Below are 9,342 nucleotides of genomic sequence, written 5' to 3'. Positions count from 1 at the left end.
CAGCCCTCGTCAGGAGGACGTCCCAAGGCCCCGGACAGTCAGGGGGTTGGGATCAGGAATGGGGGTGGAGGGCGGGGAGGTGGGGGAGGAGGGGGTGGGAGGGTGACCGAAGAGGAGATGGGTCTGGAAGGAGGCGAGGGAGGGAGGGAGGGAGGAACTTTATCCTCTGGGGATGGATGGACGGGGGGGGGGGGGAATGGGGGGAAATGGGAAAATAGGGTGGGGGGGGGAGAAATAAAATACAATTGCACCTGCAGGAAGTCTGTTGACATCATATCCTGATCGAAATAGCGCCTTTCCAGGCAGTCGGTCGTTCTGACATCACTTCCTGAGCGCGGCGGTACCCAACAGGAAGTGACCGCGTGGTCCCATAACGGCCACTGTAGGGGAGTGTCCGGAACGTCTCAGGTTTGTGGGCGGCGATTCCCTGAGTGTGTACGCGGTCGTGTGATGGGGGGGGAATGGGGACGGTGAATTTTGTGGACGGTGGAGTTGGGGGGAGCAGCGAGGAGGGTGTTTGACCAGACCGGGTCGGGCGGGGCGGGGAGGGGAGGGGCGGGGAGGGGCGGGGGAGGGGATGTTGGGTGAAATCCACGTTTCTCTGCTTTGTGTTGATTAAAAAAAAAACATTTTTTTATTAATAATTGTGTGTTTTTCATACATTAATGAGCGCATTAGTATAATAAGCGCAACTGAGGTAAGAAAGTCAGTGAGTGGCGAGAGAGACGGAGCAGAAATGATTGTAATGGAGTTTCCAAGTTAATCCCGAAAAAAAACACTCAACATTTTCCTCCACCCCTTCAAACCCCCCAACTACCCCTTATCCCCCTCCCTCCCTCCCTCCCTCCCTCCCTCCTTCCTCCTCGATTTCCTCTCCCCTTTCCTCCCTCCCTCCTTCTTGCATCGTTTTACTTTTGCTACCAACACCGCCACGTACAATACATTTATGCATATATTTTGAATTATTAATCTTTTCGTTTAAAAACGGGGGAAAAAAAATCAATCGATGTCCTCCACTTCGCCCCCCACCACTCCCCCCCCCCCCCCCCCAAGTTTGGTGAAAAATACAACAAGATATCTATCTCTCTATCTGTCCTATTTATACCCATTTATTGATTTAAGAAAAAAGTTTAACTGATAGTAATTAACGGTGGTTAATAACGACGACGATGATGGATTTACGAGTCGCGGATTTTACGATTTCTACCCCTTTTGTGCGTGAAAAAGAAAGTTTAACAAAATAATAATTCAAGTCACGAGCTTCAAAGTCATTCGGTTTGGTTTTTTTTCGCGCGTCGTCTTTGTTAACGTTTGGCCTTGTCCTCAAAATAGCGAAAGATGCAAAGTCCCTGATTCCCACACACGGAGAGAGAGAGAGAGAGAGAGCGGGAGAGCGGGAGAGAGAGAGAGAGTGAGTGAGAGAGAGAAAGAGAACGAGGGATAGAGAGAGAGAGAGAGAGAGAGAGAGAATAAAATAGATCTCGTCTTTTCTCGTTTGCTCGGGGCAAGGAGATGGAACGGCACCGCTCCCTCTCTCGCTCCCTCGCCCTCGCTCGCTCGCTCAGTGAGCTAACGAGGTTTATCGATGTGAAGATAGTTATGATAACTGCTGCTCCGAGATTCAAGGCCCTCGTATTCGAGAGAAACGGTGTCCGTGTTGTCCGGGCTCCACGTTTCGATCACGTCGTTGCCCCAATTCCCATCGTAGACGTCCAGACTCTCGGCCTCGCTCTGACTCGCTCGAAGTTTCTGCGCGAGAAAAAGAGCCACTGATAAGTCGGCGGCTTCGAAACCGCGGCTCGTTCGCCGGGGGGGGGGACGTCGCCGGGCGCGATCGGCTGCGCCAAACACGCAGTCACTACGCTCGGGAGGTGTGTCCCGTGAAGCGCTTTTGAGACGTCTCGACGACGTGATCAAACGCCGGGTCGAACGCCGGGATTATTACCATTATTATTATTGTCGGTAAAACACACACAACAAACAATTATACAATAATCATAATTAATAATATTAATAATAATAATATTAATACCCAGAGAGTTGTTACGGTCTGGAACGCACGGCCTGAAAGGCTGGTGGGCGCAGGTTCCTAAGCTGTAGGTCTCTCAGTCACGTTCGAGTGAGTCATATTTGAGTAAATAAAACTGAACTGAAAGTTGGGGTTAATTCCTCTGTCCCAAACATCTGTCCCCACAGATTGTCCGGTTAGCCCTGAAGTCAATCATTTCCCGAAGTAAACCTCAGGAAAGGTTCCTTACTCCACACGTACAGATACACACACACACACACACACGCACACAGACAGACACACACATACACACACAGATAGACATACAGACACACCCACAGAGATACACACACACACACACACACACACACAGAGAAAACCACACACACAGATACACAACCCACCCCCCCACACACACACACAGACACCCATACAGTTACACATACACAGACACACACAGACACACACAAACACACCCACACAGAGAAAACCACACCGACAGACACACACCCACACAGACGGGAAGGGTCGGGTGCTGGGGTGTTGGGTTGCTGGTGTGTTGGGGTATTGGGGTGTTGGGGTATTGGGGTGTTGGGTTGCCTGGGTGTTGGGGTATGGGGTGTTGGGGCGCTGGGGTGTTGGTTTGCTGGAGTGTTGGGGTGCTGAGGTTTTGGGGTGCTGGGATGCTGAGGTGTTGGGGTGTTGGGATGCTGAGGTATTGGGGTGCTGGGGTGTTGGCATATTGGGGTGTTGGGGTATTGAGGTGCTGGGGTGTTGAGGTGCTGGGGTGTTGAGGTGTTGGGGTGCTGGGGTGCTGTGGTGTTGGGATGCTGAGGAGCTGGAGTGTTGGGGTGTTGGGGTCCTGGGGTGCTGGGGTGTTGGGTTGCTGGGGTGTTGGGTTGCTGGGGTGCTGGGGTGCTGGAGTGTCGGGGTGCTGTGGTGTTGGGTTGCTGGGGTGTTGGGTTGCTGGGATGTTGGGGTGTTGAGGTGCTGGGGTGTTGAGTTGCTGGGGTGTTGGGGTGCTGTGGTGTTGGGGTGCTGGGGTGTTGGGGTGCTGGGGTGGGGTGCTGGGGTGTTGGGGTACTGGGGTGTTGGGGTGCTGGGGTGTTGGGGTGTTGGGTTGGGGTGCTGGGGTGTGGGGTGCTGGGGGGTTGGGGTGGGGGTGGGGTGCTGGGGTGTTGGGGTGCTGTGGTGTTGGGGTGCTGGGGTGTTGGGGTGCTGGGGTGTTGGGGTGCTGTGGTGTTGGAGTGTTGGGGTGTTGGGGTGCTGGGGTGTTGGGGTGCTGGGGTGTTGGGGTGCTGGGGTGCTGGGGTGTTGGGGTGCTGGGGTGTTGGGGTGTTGGGGTGTTGGGGTGTTGGGGTGTTGGGGTGTTGGGGTGTGGGGTGTTGGGTGTTGGGGTGTTGGGGTGTTGGGGTGTTGGGTGTTGGGGTGCTGGGGTGTTGTGGTGCTGGGGTGTTGGGGTGCTGGGGTGTGTTCGCCCTCCAGTCGGAGCCCCCCTTTACCTCGGCAGCCGAGGGTCCTGTGCCCTCCGGCCCCTCCTCCGTCCTCCCCCCCTCCTGCCCCGAGCAAGAGGAGGCGGCCGAGAAGATTCCTCCCTCGGCCTCGTCCTCGTCCCAACCGATCACCTCGACCGCTGCCCCCTGACCGAGCAGCACCACGTTCCCGAAAGCGGGGTCCGACTTGGAGTGCCGGGGGGCTTTGCGCTGCTTGGCCGAGCACCGGCTGCCGTAGAAGCCCACCCCGGGCTCCTTGCGGTGCCGGTGGGCCGGGCGGGTCGAGCGGTAGGACGCCCCCTGGTGGTAGGAGTGGGAGGGGCAGTTGCTGGCGCTGCCCGCCTTGGAGGTGGACGGCTGGAAGCTCGGGTTGGCCTCGGGCCAGACCTTGATGCCAACCTCCCTCCCGGGCTCCTCGATGGTCAGGCTGTCCATCTTGTCGATGGCCCTTTGGACGGAGGTGATGGCCGCTAAGTTGGGGGGCACCGGCCTGCCCAGCCCCCCGACCCCGACGCCCCCGACCCCGACGCCCCCGACCCCGTAGAACTCCGGGCTGGGGTAATACCCCTCCTCGCTGTAGAACTGCCGGGCGGACAGCAGCCGTCCTCGCTCGTGGCTCAGGGCTGCGTTGAGCCCCTGGACCGAGAGCTCGTAGTACTTGGTGCGCTCGTGGGACAGCTTGAGCTGCTGCAGGGTCACGTACGGGTGCTTCAGGCCCGCGCTCGGGGTGATGCGCTCGTGGGAATCCAGCGTCAACATGCGCTTGATCAGCTCCGTCATGTTCTTGCGGTCCTGGAGCTCGGCCGAGGCCTCGTTGTTGTCCTGCAGGAGGTTCTTGTGGCCCGAGACCGTCTCGAGCTGGTCCAGCGACTTGACGATGTACTTCCTCCTCTCCAGGGGCTGGACCAGGGTCTCCGCCTGGTAGTCGGCTGCGCTCTTCAGCTGCCACTGGTGCGAGGCGTTCTGCCGGGGGCTGCGGCGGAAGAAGTGGTGGGCTTTGGTGGCCGCGTTGAGCAGGTGGTCCTTGGGCAGCCCCTGGGTCTCCACCACGTAGCGGATCTGGTCGTACTCGCTGTTCCCCGGGTACAGAGGCCATCCCAGGTGCAGTTCGGCCATAACGCAACCCAGAGACCACATGTCCACCTTCTCGCAGAAGGGTAACCCCAATAAGATCTCCGGGGAGCGGTAGAACCTGGATTGGATGTAGGGTTCTGGGGAGAGAGGGAGAGAGGGGGAGAAGGAGGGGAGGGAGGGAGGGATGGGGAGAGAGAGAGAGAGAGAGGAGAGAGAGGGGGGAGGGGGAGAAGGAGGGGAGAGAGGGAGAGACAATGTCAGAGATCCTTCGGGTGAGACGTTAAACTCAGGTCTGTGTCCTGTTCAGAGGACGTTAAAAGAGTTTCTCTCACACACACTCTCTCTCTATCGCTCTCTCTATCACTCTCTCTCTCTCTCTCTCTCTTTCGCTCTCTCTCTCGCGCTCTCTATCACTCTCTCTCTCGCTCTCTCTATTGCTCTCTCTTTCGCTCGCGCTCTCGATCTCTCTCTCTATTGCTCTCTCTTTCGCTCGCGCTCTCGATCTCTCTCTCTATTGCTCTCTCTATCACTCTCTCTATCACTCTCTATCGCTCTCTCTCGCTCTCTCTATCGCTCTCTCTCTCTCGCTCTCTCTCTCGATCACTCTCTCTCTCGCTCTCTCTATCTCTCTCTCTTGCTCTCTCTCGCTCTCTCTATCACTCTCTCTCGCTCTCTCTCTCTTTCGCTCTCTCTCTCTTTCGCGCTCTCTCTCTCGCGCTCTCTTTCACTCTCTCGCTCTCTCTCTCGCTCTCGCTCTCTCTTTCGCTCTCACTCTCTTTCACTCTCTCTTTCACTCTCTCTCTCGCTCTCTCTATCACTCTCTCTCTCGCTCGTTCTCTCTCTCTTTCGCTCTCTCTCTTTCGCTCTCTCTCGCTCTCTCTTTCACTCTCTCTCTCTCGCTCTCTCTTTCTTTCGCTCTCTCTCTCGCTCTCTCTATCACTCTCTCTCTCGCTCTCTCTATTGCTCTCTCTTTCGCTCGCGCTCTCGATCTCTCTCTCTATTGCTCTCTCTTTCACTCTCTCTCTCTTTCTCTATTGCTATCTCTATCACTCTCTCTCTCTCTCGCTCTCTCTATCGCTCTCTCTCTCTCTCTCTGGCTCTCTCGATCACTCTCTCTGTCGCTCTCTCTATCTCTCTCTCTTGCTCTATCTCTCTCTCTCGCTCTCTCTATCACTCTCTCTCGCTCTCTCTCTCTTTCGCTCTCTCTCTCGCGCTCTCTCTCTCGCGCTCTCTTTCACTCTCTCGCTCTCTCTCTCGCTCTCTCTCTCTTTCGCTCTCTCTCTCGCTCTCTCTTTCACTCTCTCTCTCTCTCGCTCTCTCTCTTGCTTTCTCTCTCCATTGCTCTCTCTTTCGCTCTCTCTTTCGCTCTCACTCTCTCTTTCACTCTCTCTTTCACTCTCTCTCTCGCTCTCTCTATCACTCTCTCTCTCGCTCGTTCTCTCTCTCTTTCGCTCTCTCTCTCTCGCTCTCTCTCTCTTTCTTTTGCTCTCTCTCTCGCTCTCTCTTTCACTCCCTCTCTCTCTCTTGCTCTCTCTCTCCATTGCTCTCTCTTTCGCTCACTCTTTCGCGCTCACTCTCTCTTTCACTCTCTCTTTCGCTCTCTCTCTTTCACTCTCTCTCTTTCGCTCTCTCTCCATCGCTCTCTCTCACTCTCGCTCTCCCATTGTCCCGCTCGACAATTCCCCCCCGTCGCTCCCCCGCAAAACACACAGTCACTACACTTTACAGTGTGTCCTGTGAAGCGCTTTGAGACGTCTGGAAGGCAGTCGTGTGGGTCTTCATTGCCGCCCGGTGGCCAATCGGATGTACTGCAAACCAACATGATTTGCCCATCGACCATTGTCACACTCGGACACACGCACACACACACACGCGCACACACCACGGAAACACACGCGCACACATGCACACGCATACACACACACGCGCGCACACACGCGTACGGAAACCCGTCACCGTGATCGGCCGGGTGTCCGGCACGCACACACACGCACATGTGCACGCACGTGCGCGCGCACGTACGCACGGAAACCCGTCACCGCGATCCGCCGGGTCTGACACACACATACACACACGCACACTCACGCGCGGAAACCTGTCACCGTGAGCAGCCGGGTGTCTGACACGCACGTACTCTCACGCGCACACGCGCACACACACGCACACGCACGGTAAACCTGTCACCGTGATCAGCCGGGTGTCTGACACACGCGAAAACCCGTCGCCACGCGACGCTGCTGTGCGAAAACCGTCCGCCGGGTTTCGCCCGCGCAAAAGCACGCGGCCGATTCGCTTCAGGGCGCAAACCCGAGAAGCGCTTTGAGACGTCTCGAGGGCGCGACAAGGCATCGGGTCAAACACCCTCCACCCCCCACCCCCACCTACCCCCCCACCCCCCACCGGGGTCATTACAATTCACTGCCAACCGCACCTTTGACGTAACGGACTTCGTGGAATATACTCGCGGAGCCGAAATCGATGAGCTTTACTCGGAAGGGAAAGCGCTTCTGGTCGATGATCATGATGTTCTCGGGCTTGAGGTCCGCGTGGATGATGGACAAGTCCTTGAGCTTCTGGAGGGCTCGGAGCACTTGGGTGGTGATGGTCCTGATGTGCCGGGCGGGCAGCATCGCAAAGTTATTCTCCTTCTGGTACTCGAAGATGTTCTGCTGCATCAGCTCGAAGACCAGGTAGGACTTAACGTCGTCGTGGAAGCACTCGAAGAATCTGATGAAGTGGAACTCGTCCGGATCCACCGTACCCAGGACTTGCAGCATCTTCAGCTCGTTCTTGATGATACGGGCTCGATAGGAGTCGCTTGAAGGAACACAAGATCGTAAGATTTAGACGGTGGGAGACTCTCCCTGGAGCTCAGGGGGTTACTTGCAGCCCTCGCCTCGCGGGCGAGAGAGAGAGAGAGAGAGAGAGAGAGATGGGTAGAGCTCAGGGGGTTACTTCAGCCCTCGTCTCGAGGGCGAGAGAGAGAGAGAGAGAGGGGTACAGCTCAGGGGGTTACTTCAGCCCTCGTCTCGCGGGCGAGAGAGAGAGAGAGGGGTAGAGCTCAGGGGGTTACTTCAGCCCTCGTCTCGAGGGCGAGAGAGAGAGAGAGAGAGGGGTACAGCTCAGGGGGTTACTTCAGCCCTCGTCTCGCGGGCGAGAGAGAGAGAGAGAGAGAGAGATGGGTAGAGCTCAGGGGGTTACTTCAGCCCTCGTCTCGTGGGCGAGAGAGAGAGAGAGAGAGAGGTAGAGCTCAGGGGGTTACTTACAGCCCTCGCCTCGCGAGCGAAAGAGTGAGAGTGAGAGAGAGGGGGGTCCCGGGTGGGTCAGGTCGGGGCGAAACCTTAGGCAAGTTTCCTTACTCCCCACCGTCCCCCGTTCCCCCCCACCCCACACAGACACACACACACACACACACGCGCGTCTCACCAGCAGTCAGTAAGGAACCCGCCTGTTAGTCGATTGACAAATCGCTTTCACGGGGGTTATAATCCCTTCAAAAATAATAATAATAATAATAATAATAATAATGTGGTCCCTCAATGTTTGTGCGGACGCTGCTGCGCGCAATTAGCTGCCGCACTTTACAGCGTGTTCCGAGAAGCGCTTTGAGACGTCTCGAGGACGCGATCGGGCGCCGGGTCACACCCCGCGATCATCATTATTAATATTAAGGTAAAACAGCCGATTACAATTGCACAGAGGAATAATACCAATCCTGATCGCGTCGTCGCGAGACGTCTCGGAGCGCTTCACAGGGTACAGCGTCAAGCGTAGCGACTGTGCGTTTTGCGGGCGAAACGCGGCGGCCGACTGCGCCGCCAGCGACGTCCGGTCCCTTTAGAATCTTGAAAAAAACGCCATCGCGTCCCCAGAAAGGATAATAAATTCGCCCGCGAAAAGCTCCGCCCGCGAGATACGGTCGAGTCGCTTTACGCCGTGTCCCGCGAAGCGCTTCGAGACGTCTCGAAGACCTGATATTATCTATTATTATTATTATTATTATTATAATAATTATAATATTCCTTGCATTTGATGCAGCGCCTTGTCGCGTCTTCGAGACGTCTCGAAGCGCTTGAGCAAAGCAATAATAATCAGGATTATCATTATTATTAGGATAATTATTATTGTTATATCGCCTATCGACTCCGCTCTTCTCCGGGGGGCGGCGGGCGGCGGCGGCGGCGGCGGTGGGGGTGGAGGGGGAGGGGGGGGGAGACGGGGAACACATGCCTTTTGAGAATCTTTATCGCTACGAAATGTCCGGTGCTCCTTTTCCAGCATTTGGCCACTTCCCCGAAGGTGCCTTTGCCGAGGATCTGTATCACGTCGTAGGTGTCTGTCTCGGAATGGATGACAGACATGGCTTTCAGACCGGGAGGTCTCTGCGCTCATTCCCTCTCTTCGGGGGGGGGTCCCAACACCTGTTCTCGGGGCTCGACTTGTAACCAACAATAGAATCCTCCCATGTAACAATGAAGGACTTTTTGCCCTCACTATCGTTGCTAAGACCCATCGTGAGATGACACCGAGTCCTGCAGAGTTTGGGGAATTGTGGAGTCTCTCCCCCGTAGCTTCGGGGTGTGGGGGTGGGGGTGGGTGGGGGTTAGACCCCTCGCCTCGCGAGAGAGAGGGAGAGAGAGAGAGAGAGAGGACCCGGGTTTGATTCCCGGACAGGTCAAGTCAGGGCGAAACCTTAGGCAAGTTTCCTTACTCCCACCTCCCCCCACACACACACATGCATCCCCCCCACACACACACACACATCCC

The 9,342-nt window shown here is 56.3% G+C and overlaps 1 protein-coding gene across 1 annotated transcript; it reads right to left on the bottom strand.

The window, feature by feature from the left end:
- Window positions 1–3,606: 3,606 nt before the first annotated feature.
- LOC103174280 (homeodomain-interacting protein kinase 4-like) lies at window positions 3,607–8,936 on the bottom strand (the record flags this gene model as incomplete). The annotated part of the gene is made up of 3 exons (XM_042345881.1): window positions 8,806–8,936; window positions 7,007–7,392; window positions 3,607–4,712 (listed from the first exon to the last, which is right to left on the bottom strand). Coding segments are annotated over exons 1-3 (1,623 nt in total), but the record flags the coding sequence as incomplete, so codon positions are not given.
- Window positions 8,937–9,342: the final 406 nt, after the last annotated feature.

The sequence above is a fragment of the Callorhinchus milii genome, unplaced genomic scaffold (assembly GCF_018977255.1).
Source record: "Callorhinchus milii isolate IMCB2004 unplaced genomic scaffold, IMCB_Cmil_1.0 Scaffold139, whole genome shotgun sequence".
Lineage (NCBI taxonomy): Eukaryota > Metazoa > Chordata > Chondrichthyes > Chimaeriformes > Callorhinchidae > Callorhinchus > Callorhinchus milii.
Note: the sequence above shows the minus strand (reverse complement) of the source record. Positions and strands in the feature narration are given on the sequence as shown.